General features: G+C 51.5%; 1 protein-coding gene across 1 annotated transcript in view; it reads right to left on the reverse strand.

Moving 5' to 3' along the window:
* Window positions 1-431: 431 nt before the first annotated feature.
* LOC146080803 (putative methyltransferase DDB_G0268948) overlaps window positions 432-16,693 on the reverse strand; it is a 58,850-nt gene continuing 42,588 nt past the window's right edge. Inside the window, exons 7-8 of the mRNA XM_083188471.1 lie at window positions 3,887-4,024; window positions 432-718 (exon numbers count right to left, since the gene is read on the reverse strand). Of these exons, the coding sequence (XP_083044597.1) occupies window positions 628-718; window positions 3,887-4,024 (229 nt within the window). The 3' untranslated portion in view covers window positions 432-627. The remainder of the gene's footprint in view (window positions 719-3,886; window positions 4,025-16,693) is intronic.

The following is a 16,693-nucleotide window of genomic DNA, read 5'->3' on the forward strand; positions in this document are numbered from 1 at the left end:
TCGTGGGGTGGCGTAAACAATTGGGGGGGCCATTTCAGAGTCCAGGGTAAGTATTTGGGCTCTAAGGCCCATTTAACATTGTTTGCTATAGTAAAATCGGGTCCATTCACCCATTTAACATGAAAATCGTGTCCATCGGGCCTTTTAACATTGATTCCTATGGCAAATCGTGGGCATCGCGTCGCGGTCATCGTGTGCACATTTATGGCCGGCCGCGACCGACGCGATTTCCATGTTTAACATGGTTTTCAATGGGAAATCGCGGGCATCGCGTCGGTCGCGTCGCGGCCAGACATAAATGTACCCGCGATGCCCGCGATGGGCGCCGTGATAGGTAAAGAGTACCGAATAAAGAAACATTTGCGCTGGGGACAACATCTAGTTTATCATAATTTATATAAATAACTCAAATGAATAATCAGATAAAATAATTGGATTCAATCATTAAGTTGTTCTTTATTATTAATAATTGAGTATTTATGAAGGAAAGTAAAAATAGACTTTGCATGTAGATTAAAACATTTTTATGTATTGAAGGTATACAGGAGAATCGGCTTAAGTGAAATACTGTTTAGTAAATTCTCCAGCAATTACTATAGAAAATATACTTTTCTCCGACTTTTCTCATCACTTCGGCTTGGAAGCCAGAACTAACACATTTTTAAGCCACACTTCAATTTTGGTTTCATTAGTTGACACTTCCATAATGTCCAAGAACCTGAAACAAGATTAAGGAACATCACATAGCTACAAGATTCTGACATATAATTTAGTCTTTTTACTAGATATAGAAAAATATTTTGGCTCTATGTTAATAATATGTATTGACAAAAATAAATAACAATACCGTGTAACTATCTAGGAAATGCAATATCAATATATAGTCGGTAACTGTGGTATTGGTGGCGAGTACCTATGTGATCAGACACGTCTCGTTGCTTGTTAGAAGCATTAGGTATGTACTGCACATTTACTATTGCAAATGGTGATTTGCACATTGGAACACTCTATCTGCAGTTCATAAGTATCTGAAAGGACGAGCGGAGTGCCGGACCACCCACATAAATCCATCTATCTATCTATCTATCTATCTATCTATCTATCTATCTATCTATCCTCTATCTATCTCTATCTATATACATACATACGGAGGCACTGCCCGCGGATTGCATCGTATGCAAATATGATTTGCATACGATGCGATTTAGCACACCCCCACTATCCAAATCAGCCCGAAGTGTGGCGAGCGGATGCGGTACGGATCCTCCCGACCTGTTCATACCGCCACTATCCATGTCGGCGTGGAGTTGATTTTATATAGTGTGGCGAGCGCAGCGAGCCACCAAGCCCTAAGCGTGGCAAGCGGACGTGGAAAACGAGCCCGAAGCATGGCGAGCAACACATCAAGTAATACGCGTCCCCTCGCAGGACTCTCTGCTCTATCCTTGCTTTAAGAACTCATCTCCACACTGACGTGGTTAGTCTGTGTATGAACAGGTCGGGAGGACGCGTACCACGTCCCCTCGCTGTGCTCGCCACACTTCGGGCTGACGTGGATACTGGGGGTGTGCTAAATCGCATCGTATGCAAATCACATGCAAATAATGTGCAATTTGCATAGGATGCGATCTGCGGGCAGTTTCGCCGTGAGATCCCGACAGTCATTAGCCCGACTTCGGGATCCCAACTGGCCGGACTCAGACAGCATGGCGAGCGCAACAAAGCCCCTTGCGGGCATGGTGGCTCGTTATGCTCGCCTCCTATTCTATTCTCCCTCTATGGGGGTCGTGGACACCCAAGAGGTAGAATAGCCAGTGGCCGTCGGGAACCCGTCTGTCGGTGTTTTAACCGACTGTCGGGACCCCGTCCGGCACCTTTAGTTATTGCAGATAAACCCTGCTTATGGCAGGTAGAGTTTCTTTAGATGTATGAGAATTGTTGGCAGAACTTCTGATTAAAACCTGGAGTTGTCCTGATGGAAATGTAAACTCTCTAGAATAGTTTATTTACCCTTTGCCATTGACAGATAGAAGGTAGGGGGCCAGATGCACTAAGCTTTGAAAGTGATAAAATGGAGAGAGATAAACAATCAGCTCCTACCTGCCATGTCACAGACTGTATTTGAAAAATATCAGGCAGGAGCTTATTGGTTGGTTGTTTATCACTCTCCATTTTATCACTTTTGAAGCTTAGGGCATCTGGCCCAAAATCTCCTCTCAAGGTAGATGCTCCTATTACTAGATTGACGAAGACTACCACCGTCCCATTTCCCAATGCTTAAAATGTCAAATGTCCAAAAAGGGCTTGGTATTCAGATCAGTTGAGCATATTGCAGACTGACCTGTCCCATTATGGAGAGACCTGGTATGTTGTTCCTGCATTCAGCATTATTGCATCTTGATTTAACAGCCTAGAGGGTTTTTATATAGGCAGATACAAATCATGATGAATGCTAGGAAGATGGTCAGCCATATGTTATCAAAGATAATTGCATGACTTCTTTTTATATTTGGGAGGATTGTGATGCAGGGATAAGACTGGATAAAAAAAACTTGTGTTATTATTTTTGCAGGGAGTTCTCCGTCTGAAACCTCCCATTGTCCCTCCTGTACCAAGAAATCTGAGCCTGGCTCTTCAAGCCTTACAAAAGTTATCTTTTTTGGCCTTTATCAATAGACTTCAAAAAATTTTAACCTGGAAAGTTGCTTTTCTTTGGCCTTATCTTTGGGTCTCAGAGTATGGTACTTTCACATGCTTTTCCCCCTTTCTAATTTTCAAAATTTTCATTACAATAGAGCAGTTTTGAGTAGCTAACCTTCATTCCAACCAAAGGTAGTCTTCAAGCTTTATGTAAAATTGTTATTCCAGCAGTTCCCCAGATTTCTGGTCAGAATGTATAGGACTATTTACTGTCCTTGGAGGTAGTTAGGGCCCTTAAGATTTATGTTATTAAAAGCAGAGCTGGGCAGCCCCTAAGCCAGGGGTGCGGAACCTCAGGCCCGCCGGGCGGCTTTGCTGGGAGTCAAGTACAGTGGAATTCTCACGAGAGGTCGGTAGTTCTCGTGAGATACCTCTTAACAGCAGCCGGAGATTCTCAGTCCTATTCAGCGGCAGCCGCCGGAGCGTGGGACGGCTGCAGCAGGAAAATTTGTAAGATAAATTTTTACATATGGCCCCCGAAGGATTTTTTTCCCATACAAATGGCCCTTTGCACAAAAAAGGTTCCCCACACCTGCCCTAAGCAAACTATAGCTAGATGAAGTATGGCTGCAATCCTTCAGGCTTTGAAGAAAATAGGCATCTGTTCAAGAAATAATAAATGCCAATGGGATACTGTATATTTCTACCCCTCCCTAAAAAAAGTGGAAAATGGGGGGTTTGACTGTATAGAGAAACTAATCCGAAAAATTGGGAGGCTCTTACACATGGTTTCACATTATGGCAAAACAAACACACAAAAAATTTATGAAATTAATTATGGGATACAATTGGATTATAGGGTACATAAAAAACACATTTATCACAATATAAATTAGTCATACATTTCTCCGAAATGGGAATCCTGACTAGAACCCCACAAGGGAAAATAACCTGTGTAAGTCAGGATTTCGACTGCCGGGCTCCTGACAATCGGGATTCCAATGTCAGAGAAACGACCAATGGAATCCTGACTGTCGGTCAGTCATGTGTTGCACAAGGATGGGTATGTTATAACTCTCCTACAGTCGAGATTCTGCCAGTCGTTTCTCCAACATTGTAATACCCGCTGTCAGGAGCCTGACAGGGGAGCGAGCACATTTAAGCTCCTTGCGGGCTCGGTGGTGAGCACAGTCTGTCTCAGTAAGTATTCTGTCACAGAGCTATGTAGATAGAACGCTTTTCATACCTTTGTTCTGTTGTTTTAATGAATTCATTTGCTTTCTCAGGTTCCTGACTATGAAATGTTTGAAACATGGAGAAGCTCTTAATAAGACCAATCAATTCTGCCAAAGTCATTGTGACCTTCCTATCCATGTCAGCGATCCTGCAATAAATAAGTAAGTAGAAGCAGATATTTACTACATAAAGTATGAGTTCTTATCTTTGCCCGAGTACTTCTATTCCGTCGCTTATATTTTACATGGTGTCTCAACCGCAAAGTCTCCTGCGAGGCAGCTGGGCATATTCTAGCCTGGCCTTCTTATATCCGATACTAAGCTAAGGATGCAGCAGGACTGGCTACATACACCCAGTCCCCTGCAGATGGAGATACATTCATTACATACAGGGGGTGATTTAGCAAGGCTCACTAAGCAGCGGTCACTCACTGCTTATCAAGCCCATAAACGCCGTCCCATGCTGAAAGCCCACCCCTCCCTATGGCCAAATCCCCTTGGTACCATGCAAGGGGATGTATGTGAACATACTCCAAAGGGGAGAGAAATAATTTGATGGTCGCCAACCATCTAATGATTTCTCTCCCATTCGGAAATAAAAGTTAGTCTAAACCGACTGTCATTTCTGTCTGAGTCCGCTGAAGAGGGGACAGGCGCTGACAATACGTGATGTCAGCTTTCCACCCCGTGCAGGGGTTCCCAGGGGAACTTTTTCATGGGGATCCCCATAAAACGTGAAGCATTCCCCTTCAGCCGCCCCCAGCCCTCCCCCCTCCCCACAACGAATAGCCCGGCGAGTGTATAAATTGCCAAAGCCGTTCGGTGCCAGGGTTTGCAAAGGTACAAACCCCGACCATCGGGTAGGGAGCCGAATTCGGATCCCACAGAGCGATCCTGAATCAGCCCCATACTCTCAGCAGAGTATCTAACCAGTGACCAGCTTTGTTATGGGTTACAGCAAATTATATATATATATATATATATATATATAGTCCAGGGTGTTTCCACAACTATTCAAGTTTGTGGAATGTCGGGCACTCGCCTCATAAAGAATCCAGCACAATATGTATAAAAGTCCAAAGTAAAGGAGTTTTATTTTCAGCAGCTGCTCCAGGCACCAGTGGGCTCTTTCTTCCCTACTCCGTTGATTGCACTGAACTTCATTTGAGAAAGTTTCTTGAAAAAGGTCCGCTTAGGACCGAAACGTCGGGGCATAACCTATCTGCATGACAGTAAAAATCAACTTCACCAATTGAAAATAAAACTCCTTTACTTTGGACTTTTATACATATTGTGCTGGATTCTTTATGAGGCGAGTGCCCGACATTCCACAAACTTGAATAGTTGTGGAAACACCCTGGACTATAATTGGTTGCATGTTTATTATGTGCACCCTTTGTCTGGCACCCCGTGTTGTATTATACTCAGTGTGAGTGCGGTCTATACATAGATTATATATATATATATATATATATATATATATATATATATATATATATATATATATATATATATATATATATATATATATAGTCTCTCTCCAATTGCATAGAATATGCAAAAGATGGGACCAGCACATCCAATAAACGTATAAAGGCAGTTAGGCAGTTTTAATTATATATATATATATATATATATATACATATATATATAGACGTTCTTGTAATGACGCGGCACTCCAGACAGTTTCCAACTTGTAGTAAATTTTTATTGAAGCATCTCAGCAACATTTCAATACGACAGTATTATCATCAGGCTCGTATTCAAAAATTTACTACAAGTTGGAAACTGTCTGGAGTGCCGCGTCATTACAAGAACGTCTGCATACCCTCTGGGCGAGGGCACCCAACGAGAACCTGTCATTCGGTGGTTGTGCCCGGAATTCCCAAGTGTGTATATGTATAATATATATAAATATGTAATATATATATATATATATATTATACTAGGTGATTCATTGCGCCCTCCGGGCGCTCTTCACACCGTCGTGTGTTGCTTCGCACCATTAGAAGTAGAAATATATGTGAGTGTGAGATATAGTGTAATTTGCAGAATAATGCATTTGAGAGCATAAATGTTGGAAGCATGGATGTGTGTATGTGTGTGTGTGTGTGTGTATAGTTGTGAGTATTGTAGGCATGGATGGGGGTGTATAGTTCTGAGTATTGGAGGCCTGGATGGGTGGGTGTGTGTGTGTAGATGTGAGTATTGGAAGCATGGATGTGTGTGTGTGTGTGTGTGTGTGTGTAGTTGTGAGTATTGTAGGCATGGATGGGGGTGTGTAGTTGGGAGTAATAGAGGCATGGATTGGTGTTTGAGTATTAGAGGGATGGATGGGTGTGTGGGTGGGTGGGTGTAGATGTGAGTATTGGAAGCATGGGTGTGTGTGTGTGTGTGTAGTTGTGAGTATTGGAGACATGGATGGGTGTGTGTAGTTGTGAGTAATGGAGGGATGGATGTGTGTGTGTGTGTCGTTGAGAGTATTGGAGTCATAGAAGTGTGTGTGTGGGTTAAAATCACATTGGTGCGTTAGTGGGCAAACCTAGTAAAGTGTACTGTGTTACACAGAGTTTTGAAGGCACCTTGAAGTTAATGTCAAAATCATAAGACATGTTTATTTTGGAGTTTTGGAGGCATGGATGAATGGGTGTGTGTGTGTGTATTGTGTATTTTTGGAGGCATGGATGGGTGTGTGTGTGTGTGTGTAATTGTGAGTATTGTAGACATGAAGGGGTGTGTGTGTGCGTGTAGTTGTGAGTGTGGTAGGCATGGCTGGGTGTGTGTGTGTGTGTGTGTGTGTGTGTGTAGTTGTGGCATGAATGGGTGTGTGTGTAGTAGTGAGTATTACAGGCATGGATGGGTGTGTGTATGTGTGTAGCAGTGAGTATTAAAGGCATAGATATGTGGGTGTGTAGTTGTGAGTATTGGAAGCTTCGATGTGTGTGTATTTGTGATTTTTTGAGCTATGGATGGGTATGGGTGTGTGTTTGTGTGTAATTGTGAGTATTGTAGGCATGCATGTGTGGGTAGGTGTGAGAGTGGTAGCCATGGATGGGTGTGTGCGTAGTTGTGAGTATTGGACGCATGAATGTGTGTGTGTAGTAGTGAGTATTGGAGGCATAGAGGGGTTTGTGTCTGTGTGTAGTTGTGCGTATTAGAGGAAAGAAGGGGGGAGGATCGCAGAGAGAAGGAGAGGGGGGAATCGCAGAGAGAAAGAGAGAGAGGGATCGCAGAGAGAAGGAGAGGGGGGAATAGCAGAGAGAAAGAGAGAGAGGGATCGCAGAGGCAGAGAGTCAGAAAAAGAGAGATCGCCGAGATAGAGGGAATTTAGAGAGAGAGAGGGATCTCAGAGAGAGAGAGAGGGATCTCAGAGAGAAAGAAAGGGATCCAAGCGAGAAAGAGAGGGATCTCAGAGAGAAAGAGAGGGATCTCAGAGAGAAAGAGAGGGATCTCAGAGAGAAAGAGAGGGATCCAAGCGAGAAAGAGAGGGATCTCAGAGAGAAAGAAAGAGATCGCAGAGAGAGAGAGATCGCAGAGAAAGAGAGAGAACACAGAGAGAGAGAGAGAGAGAGAGAGGGAACACAGAGAGAGAGAAAGGGGAACGCAGAGAGAGAAAGGGGAACGCAGAGAGAGAGAGGGGCAACGCAGAGAGAGAGAGAGGGGCAACGCAGAGAGAGAGAGGGGCAACGCAGAGAGAGAGAGAGGGGCAACGCAGAGAGAGAGAGAGGGGCAATGCAGAGAGAGAGAGGGGCAACGCAGAGAGAGAGAGAGGGGCAACGCAGAGAGAGAGAGAGGGGCAACGCAGAGAGAGAGAGAGGGGCAACGCAGAGAGAGAGAGAGGGGCAACGCAGAGAGAGAGAGAGGGGCAACGCAGAGAGAGAGAGGGGCAACGCACAGAGAGAGAGAGGGGCAACGCAGAGAGAGAGAGAGGGGCAACGCAGAGAGAGAGAGGGGCAACGCAGAGAGAGAGGGGCAACGCAGAGAGAGAGAGGGGCAACGCAGAGAGAGAGAGGGAGGGAACGCAGAGAGAGAGAGGGAGGGAACGCAGAGAGAGAGAGAGGGAGGGAACGCAGAGAGAGAGAGAGGGAGGGAACGCAGAGAGAGAGAGAGGGAGGGAACGCAGAGAGAGAGAGAGGGAGGGAACGCAGAGAGAGAGAGAGGGAGGGAACGCAGAGAGAGAGGGAGGGGGATCGCAGAGAGAGAGGGAGGGGGATCGCAGAGAGAGAGAGGGAGGGAACGCAGAGAGAGAGAGGGAGGGAACGCAGAGAGAGAGAGGGGGAGGGAACGCAGAGAGAGAGAGGGAGGGAACGCAGAGAGAGAGAGGGAGGGGAATCGCAGAGAGAGAGGGAGGGAACGCAGAGAGAGAGAGGGAGGGAACGCAGAGAGAGAGAGAGAGGGAGGGAACGCAGAGAGAGAGAGGGAGGGAACGCAGAGAGAGAGAGGGAGGGAACGCAGAGAGAGAGAGGGAGGGATCGCAGAGAGAGAGAGAAAGAGGGGGAACGCAGAGAGATAGGGAACGCAGAGAGAGAGAGAGAGGGAACGCAGAGAGAGAGGGGGGGAACGCAGAGAGAGAGAGGGGGCAACGCAGAGAGAGAGAGGGGCAACGCAGAGAGAGAGAGGGGCAACGCAGAGAGAGAGAGGGGCAACGCAGAGAGAGAGAGGGGCAACGCAGAGAGAGAGAGGGGCAACGCAGAGAGAGAGAGGGGCAACGCAGAGAGAGAGAGGGGCAACGCAGAGAGAGAGGGAGGGAACGCAGAGAGAGAGGGAGGGAACGCAGAGAGAGAGGGAGGGAACGCAGAGAGAGAGGGAGGGAACGCAGAGAGAGAGGGAGGGATCGCAGAGAGAGGGAGGGGGAACGCAGAGAGAAAGAGGGAGGGGGAACGCAGAGAGAAAGAGGGAGGGGGAACGCAGAGAGAGAGAGGGGGAGGGAACGCAGAGAGAGAGAGGGGGAGGGAACGCAGAGAGAGAGAGGGGGAGGGAACGCAGAGAGAGAGAGAGAGGGAGGGAACGCAGAGAGAGAGAGGGAGGGAACGCAGAGAGAGAGAGAGGGAGGGAACGCAGAGAGAGAGGGAGGGGGATCGCAGAGAGAGAGGGAGGGGGATCGCAGAGAGAGAGGGAGGGGGATCGCAGAGAGAGAGGGAGGGGAATCGCAGAGAGAGAGGGAGGGGAATCGCAGAGAGAGAGGGAGGAAACGCAGAGAGAGAGAGGGAGGGAACGCAGAGAGAGAGAGGGACGGATTGCAGAGAGAGAGAGAAAGAGGGGGAACGCAGAGAGATAGGGAACGCAGAGAGAGAGAGAGAGAGAACGCAGAGAGAGAGAGAGAACGCAGAGAGAGAGAGAGGGGGAACGCAGAGAGAGGGGGAACGCAGAGAGAGAGAGGGAGGGAACGCAGAGAGAGAGAGAGGGAGGGAACGCAGAGAGAGAGAGGGAGGGAACGCAGAGAGAGAGGGAGGGAACGCAGAGAGGGAGGGAACGCAGAGAGAGAGAGGGAGGGAACGCAGAGAGAGAGAGGGAGGGAACGCAGACAGAGAGAGGGAGGGAACGCAGAGAGAGAGAGGGAGGGAACGCAGAGAGAGAGGGAGGGAACGCAGAGAGAAAGGGAGGGATCGCAGAGAGAGAGGGAGGGATCGCAGAGAGAGAGGGAGGGAGGGAACGCAGAGAGAGAGAGAGGGAGGGAACGCAGAGAGAGAGGGAGGGATCGCAGAGAGAGAAGGAGGGGGATCGCAGAGAGAGAGGGAGGGAACGCAGAGAGAGAGAGGGAGGGAACGCAGAGAGAGAGAGGGAGGGAACGCAGAGAGAGAGAGGGAGGGAACGCAGAGAGAGAGAGGGAGGGAACGCAGAGAGAGAGAGGGAGGGAACGCAGAGAGAGAGAGAGGGAGGGAACGCAGAGAGAGAGAGGGAGGGAACGCAGAGAGAGAGAGGGAGGGAACGCAGAGAGAGAGAGGGAGGGAATGCAGAGAGAGGGAGGGAACGCAGAGAGAGAGAGGGAGGGAACGCAGAGAGAGAGAGGGAGGGAACGCAGAGAGAGAGAGGGAGGGAACGCAGAGAGAGAGGGAGGGAACGCAGAGAGAGAGAGAGGGAGGGATCGCAGAGAGAGAGGGAGGGATCGCAGAGAGAGAGGGAGGGAGAGAACGCAGAGAGAGAGAGAGGGAGGGAACGCAGAGAGAGAGGGAGGGATCGCAGAGAGAGAAGGAGGGGGATCGCAGAGAGAGAGGGAGATATCGCAGAGAGAGAGAGGGAGGGAACGCAGAGAGAGAGAGGGAGGGAACGCAGAGAGGGAGGGAACGCAGAGAGAGAGAGAGGGAGGGAACGCAGAGAGAGAGAGGGAGGGAGGGAACGCAGAGAGAGAGAGGGAGGGAACGCAGTGAGAGAGAGGGAGGGAACGCAGAGAGAGAGGGAGGGATCGCAGAGAGAGAAGGAGGGGGATCGCAGAGAGAGAGGGAGGGAACGCAGAGAGAGAGAGGGAGGGAACGCAGAGAGAGAGGGAGGGAACGCAGAGAGAGAGAGGGAGGGAACGCAGAGAGAGAGAGAGAGGGAACGCAGAGAGAGAGAGGGAGGGAACGCAGAGAGAGAGAGAGGGAGGGAACGCAGAGAGAGAGAGGGAGGGAACGCAGAGAGAGAGAGGGAGGGAACGCAGAGAGAGAGAGGGAGGGAACGCAGAGAGAGAGAGGGAGGGAACGCAGAGAGAGGGAGGGAACGCAGAGAGAGAGAGGGAGGGAACGCAGAGAGAGAGAGGGAGGGAACGCAGAGAGAGAGAGGGAGGGAACGCAGAGAGAGAGAGGGAGGGAACGCAGAGAGAGAGAGAGGGAGGGATCGCAGAGAGAGAGGGAGGGATCGCAGAGAGAGAGGGAGGGAGAGAACGCAGAGAGAGAGAGAGGGAGGGAACGCAGAGAGAGAGGGAGGGATCGCAGAGAGAGAAGGAGGGGGATCGCAGAGAGAGAGGGAGATATCGCAGAGAGAGAGAGGGAGGGAACGCAGAGAGAGAGAGGGAGGGAACGCAGAGAGGGAGGGAACGCAGAGAGAGAGAGAGGGAGGGAACGCAGAGAGAGAGAGGGAGGGAGGGAACGCAGAGAGAGAGAGGGAGGGAACGCAGTGAGAGAGAGGGAGGGAACGCAGTGAGAGAGAGGGAGGGAACGCAGAGAGAGAGAGGGAGGGATCGCAGAGAGAGAGAGAAAGAGGGGGAACGCAGAGAGATAGGGAACGCAGAGAGAGAGAGAGGGAACGCAGAGAGAGAGGGGGGGGAACGCAGAGAGAGAGAGGGGGAACGCAGAGAGAGAGAGAGGGGGAACGCAGAGAGAGAGAGGGGGAACGCAGAGAGAGAGAGAGAGGGGGAACGCAGAGAGATAGAGAGGGGCAACGCAGAGAGAGAGAGGGGCAACGCAGAGAGAGAGAGAGGGGCAACGCAGAGAGAGAGAGAGGGGCAACGCAGAGAGAGAGAGAGGGGCAACGCAGAGAGAGAGAGGGGCAACTCAGAGAGAGAGGGGCAACTCAGAGAGAGAGGGGCAACGCAGAGAGAGAGGGAGGGAACGCAGAGAGAGAGGGAGGGAACGCAGAGAGAGAGAGGGGGAACGCAGAGAGAGAGGGAGGGATCGCAGAAAAAGAGAGAGGGAGGGAGGGATTGCAGAGAGAGAGGGAGGGGGAACGCAGAGAGAGAGAGGGAGGGGGAACGCAGAGAGAGAGAGGGGGAGGGAACGCAGAGAGAGAGAGGGGGAGGGAACGCAGAGAGAGAGAGGGAGGGAACGCAGAGAGAGAGAGGGAGGGAACGCAGAGAGAGAGAGGGAGGGAACGCAGGGAGAGAGAGGGAGGGAACGCAGAGAGAGAGAGGGAGGGAACGCAGAGAGAGAGAGGGACGGATTGCAGAGAGAGAGAGAGAAAGAGGGGGAACGCAGAGAGATAGGGAACGCAGAGAGAGAGAACGCAGAGAGAGAGAGAGGGGGAACGCCGAGAGAGGGAGGGAACGCAGAGAGAGAGAGGGAGGGAACGCAGAGAGAGAGAGGGAGGGAACGCAGAGAGAGGGAGGGAACGCAGAGAGAGAGATAGAGATATCGCAGAGAGAGCGATAGAGATATCGCAGAGAGAGATAGAGATATCGCAGAGAGAGAGATAGAGATATCGCAGAGAGAGAGATAGAGATATCGCAGAGAGAGATAGAGATATCGCAGAGAGAGAGAGGGAGGTAACGCAGAGAGAGAGATAGAGATATCGCAGAGAGAGATAGAGATATCGCAGAGAGAGAGATAGAGATATCGCAGAGAGATAGAGATATCGCAGAGAGAGAGAGAGAGAGGGAACGCAGAGAGAGAGAGGGAACGCAGAGAGAGAGGGGGGGAACGCAGAGAGAGAGAGGGGGGGAACGCAGAGAGAGAGAGGGGCAACGCAGAGAGAGAGGGGCAACGCAGAGAGAGAGAGGGGGGCAACGCAGAGAGAGAGAGAGGGGCAACGCAGAGAGAGAGAGGGGCAACGCAGAGAGAGAGAGAGGGGCAACGCAGAGAGAGAGAGAGGGGCAACGCAGAGAGAGAGGGAGGGAACGCAGAGAGAAAGGGAGGGAACGCAGAGAGAGAGGGAGGGAACGCAGAGAGAGAGGGGGAACGCAGAGAGAGAGGGAGGGATCGCAGAAAAAGAGAGAGAGAGGGAGGGATTGCAGAGAGAGAGGGAGGGGAAACGCAGAGAGAGAGAGGGAGGGGGAACGCAGAGAGAAAGAGGGAGGGAACGCAGAGAGAAAGAGGGAGGGAACGCAGAGAGAGAGAGGGGGAGGGAACGCAGAGAGAGAGAGGGAGGGAACGCAGAGACAGAGAGGGAGGGAACGCAGAGAGAGAGGGAGGGAGGGAACGCAGAGAGAGAGAGAGGGAGGGAACGCAGAGAGAGAGAGGGAGGGAACGCAGAGAGAGAGAGGGAGGGAACGCAGAGAGAGAGGGAGGGAACGCAGAGAGAGGGACGGATTGCAGAGAGAGAGAGAAAGAGGGGGAACGCAGAGAGATAGGGAACGCAGAGAGAGAGAGAGAGAACGCAGAGAGAGAGAGGGGGAACGCAGAGAGAGAGGGGGAACGCAGAGAGAGAGAGGGAGGGAACGCAGAAAGAGAGAGAGGGAGGGAACGCAGAGAGAGGGAGGGAACGCAGAGAGAGGGAGGGAACGCAGAGCGAGAGAGGGAGGGAACGCAGAGCGAGAGAGGGAGGGAACGCAGAGAGAGAGAGGGAACGCAGAGAGAGAGAGGGAGGGAACGCAGAGAGAGAGAGGGAGGGATCGCAGAGAGAGAGAGGGAGGGAACGCAGAGAGTGAGAGGGAGGGAACGCAGAGAGAGATAGAGATATCGCAGAGAGAGAGATAGAGATATCGCAGAGAGAGAGATAGAGATATCGCAGAGAGAGAGATAGAGATATCGCAGAGAGAGAGATAGAGATATCGCAGAGAGAGATAGAGATATCGCAGAGAGAGATAGAGATATCGCAGAGAGAGAGAGGGAGGGAACGCAGAGAGAGAGATAGAGATATCGCAGAGAGAGATAGAGATATCGCAGAGAGAGAGATAGAGATATCGCAGAGAGATAGAGATATCGCAGAGAGATAGAGATATCGCAGAGAGAGAGATAGAGATATCACAGAGAGAGAGATATAGAGATATCGCAGAGAGAGATAGAGATATCGCAGAGAGAGAGATAGAGATATCGCAGAGAGAGAGATAGAGATATCGCAGAGAGAGAGAGAGAGATATCGCAGAGAGAGAGATAGAGATATCGTAGAGAGAGATAGAGAGAGGGATCGCAGAGAGAGATAGAGAGAGGGATCGCAGAGAGAGATAGGGATCGCAGAGAGAGATAGGGATCGCAGAGAGAGATAGGGATCGCAGAGAGAGATAGGGATCGCAGAGAGAGAGGGAGGGATTGCAGAGAGAGATAGGGATCGCAGAGAGAGAGAGGGAGGGAACGCAGAGAGAGAGAGGAAGAGAACGCAGAGAGAGAGAGGGAGGGAACGCAGTGAGAGAGAGGGAGGGAACGCAGAGAGAGAGAGGGAGGGATCGCAGAGAGAGAGAGAAAGAGGGGGAACGCAGAGAGATAGGGAACGCAAAGAGAGAGAGAGAGAGAGGGAACGCAGAGAGAGAGGGGAGGGAACGCAGAGAGAGAGATAGAGATATCGCAGAGAGAGATAGAGATATCGCAGAGAGAGAGATAGAGATATCGCAGAGAGATAGAGATATCGCAGAGAGATAGAGATATCGCAGAGAGAGAGATAGAGATATCACAGAGAGAGAGAGATAGAGATATCGCAGAGAGAGAGATAGAGATATCGCAGAGAGAGAGATAGAGATATCGCAGAGAGAGAGATAGAGATATCGCAGAGAGAGAGAGAGATAGAGATATCGCAGAGAGAGAGATAGAGATATCGTAGAGAGAGATAGAGAGAGGGATCGCAGAGAGAGATAGAGAGAGGGATCGCAGAGAGAGAGATAGGGATCGCAGAGAGAGATAGGGATCGCAGAGAGAGATAGGGATCGCAGAGAGAGATAGGGATCGCAGAGAGAGAGGGAGGGATCGCAGAGAGAGATAGGGATCGCAGAGAGAGAGAGGGAGGGAACGCAGAGAGAGAGAGGAAGGGAACGCAGTGAGAGAGAGGGAGGGAACGCAGTGAGAGAGAGGGAGGGAACGCAGAGAGAGAGAGGGAGGGATCGCAGAGAGAGAGAGAAAGAGGGGGAACGCAGAGAGATAGGGAACGCAAAGAGAGAGAGAGAGAGAGGGAACGCAGAGAGAGAGAGGGGGGGGAACGCAGAGAGAGAGAGAGGGGGAACGCAGAGAGAGAGAGAGGGGCAACGCAGAGAGAGAGAGAGGGGCAACGCAGAGAGAGAGAGGGGCAACGCAGAGAGAGAGAGAGGGGCAACGCAGAGAGAGAGAGTGGCAACGCAGAGAGAGAGGGGCAACGCAGAGAGAGAGGGAGGGAACGCAGAGAGAGAGGGGGAACGCAGAGAGAGAGGGAGGGATCGCAGAAAAAGAGAGAGAGAGGGAGGGAACGCAGAGAGAGAGAGGGAGGGAACGCAGAGAGAGAGAGAGGGAGGGAACGCAGAGAGAGAGGGAGGGAACGCAGAGAGAGGGACGGATTGCAGAGAGAGAGAGAGAAAGAGGGGGAACGCAGAGAGATAGGGAACGCAGAGAGAGAGAGAGAGAGAACGCAGAGAGAGAGAGAGGGGGAACGCAGAGAGAGAGGGGGAACGCAGAGAGAGAGAGGGAGGGAACGCAGAAAGAGAGAGAGGGAGGGAACGCAGAGAGAGGGAGGGAACGCAGAGAGAGGGAGGGAACGCAGAGCGAGAGAGGGAGGGAACGCAGAGCGAGAGAGGGAGGGAACGCAGAGCGAGAGAGGGAGGGAACGCAGAGCGAGAGAGGGAGGGAACGCAGAGAGAGAGAGGGAGGGAACGCAGAGAGAGAGAGGGAGGGAACGCAGAGAGAGAGAGGGAGGGAACGCAGAGAGAGAGAGGGGCAACGCAGAGAGAGAGAGAGAGGGGCAACGCAGAGAGAGAGAGTGGCAACTCAGAGAGAGAGGGGCAACGCAGAGAGAGAGGGAGGGAACGCAGAGAGAGAGGGGGAACGCAGAGAGAGAGGGAGGGATCGCAGAAAAAGAGAGAGAGAGGGAGGGAACGCAGAGAGAGAGAGGGAGGGAACGCAGAGAGAGAGAGGGAGGGAACGCAGAGAGAGAGGGAGGGAACGCAGAGAGAGGGACGGATTGCAGAGAGAGAGAGAGAAAGAGGGGGAACGCAGAGAGATAGGGAACGCAGAGAGAGAGAGAGAGAGAACGCAGAGAGAGAGAGGGGGAACGCAGAGAGAGAGGGGGAACGCAGAGAGAGAGAGGGAGGGAACGCAGAAAGAGAGAGAGGGAGGGAACGCAGAGAGAGGGAGGGAACGCAGAGAGAGGGAGGGAACGCAGAGAGAGGGAGGGAACGCAGAGCGAGAGAGGGAGGGAACGCAGAGCGAGAGAGGGAGGGAACGCAGAGAGAGAGAGGGAGGGAACGCAGAGAGAGAGAGGGAGGGAACGCAGAGAGAGAGAGGGAGGGAACGCAGAGAGAGAGAGGGAGGGAACGCAGAGAGAGAGAGGGGCAACGCAGAGAGAGAGAGAGAGGGGCAACGCAGAGAGAGAGAGTGGCAACTCAGAGAGAGAGGGGCAACGCAGAGAGAGAGGGAGGGAACGCAGAGAGAGAGGGGGAACGCAGAGAGAGAGGGAGGGATCGCAGAAAAAGAGAGAGAGAGGGAGGGAACGCAGAGAGAGAGAGGGAGGGAACGCAGAGAGAGAGAGAGGGAGGGAACGCAGAGAGAGAGGGAGGGAACGCAGAGAGAGGGACGGATTGCAGAGAGAGAGAGAGAGAAAGAGGGGGAACGCAGAGAGATAGGGAACGCAGAGACAGAGAGAGAGAACGCAGAGAGAGAGAGAGGGGGAACGCAGAGAGAGAGGGGGAACGCAGAGAGAGAGAGGGAGGGAACGCAGAAAGAGAGAGAGGGAGGGAACGCAGAGAGAGGGAGGGAACGCAGAGCGAGAGAGGGAGGGAACGCAGAGAGAGAGAGGGAACGCAGAGAGAGAGAGGGAGGGAACGCAGAGAGAGAGAGGGAGGGAACGCAGAGAGAGAGAGGGAGGGAACGCAGAGAGTGAGAGGGAGGGAACGCAGAGAGAGAGATAGAGATATCGCAGAGAGAGAGATAGAGATATCGCAGAGAGAGAGATAGAGATATCGCAGAGAGAGAGATAGAGATATCGCAGAGAGAGAGATAGAGATATCGCAGAGAGAGATAGAGATATCGCAGAGAGAGAGAGGGAGGGAACGCAGAGAGAGAGATAGAGATATC

Source organism: Crinia signifera, chromosome 1 (genome assembly GCF_055691185.1).
Source record: "Crinia signifera chromosome 1, ASM5569118v1, whole genome shotgun sequence".
Classification (NCBI taxonomy): Eukaryota; Metazoa; Chordata; class Amphibia; order Anura; family Myobatrachidae; genus Crinia; species Crinia signifera.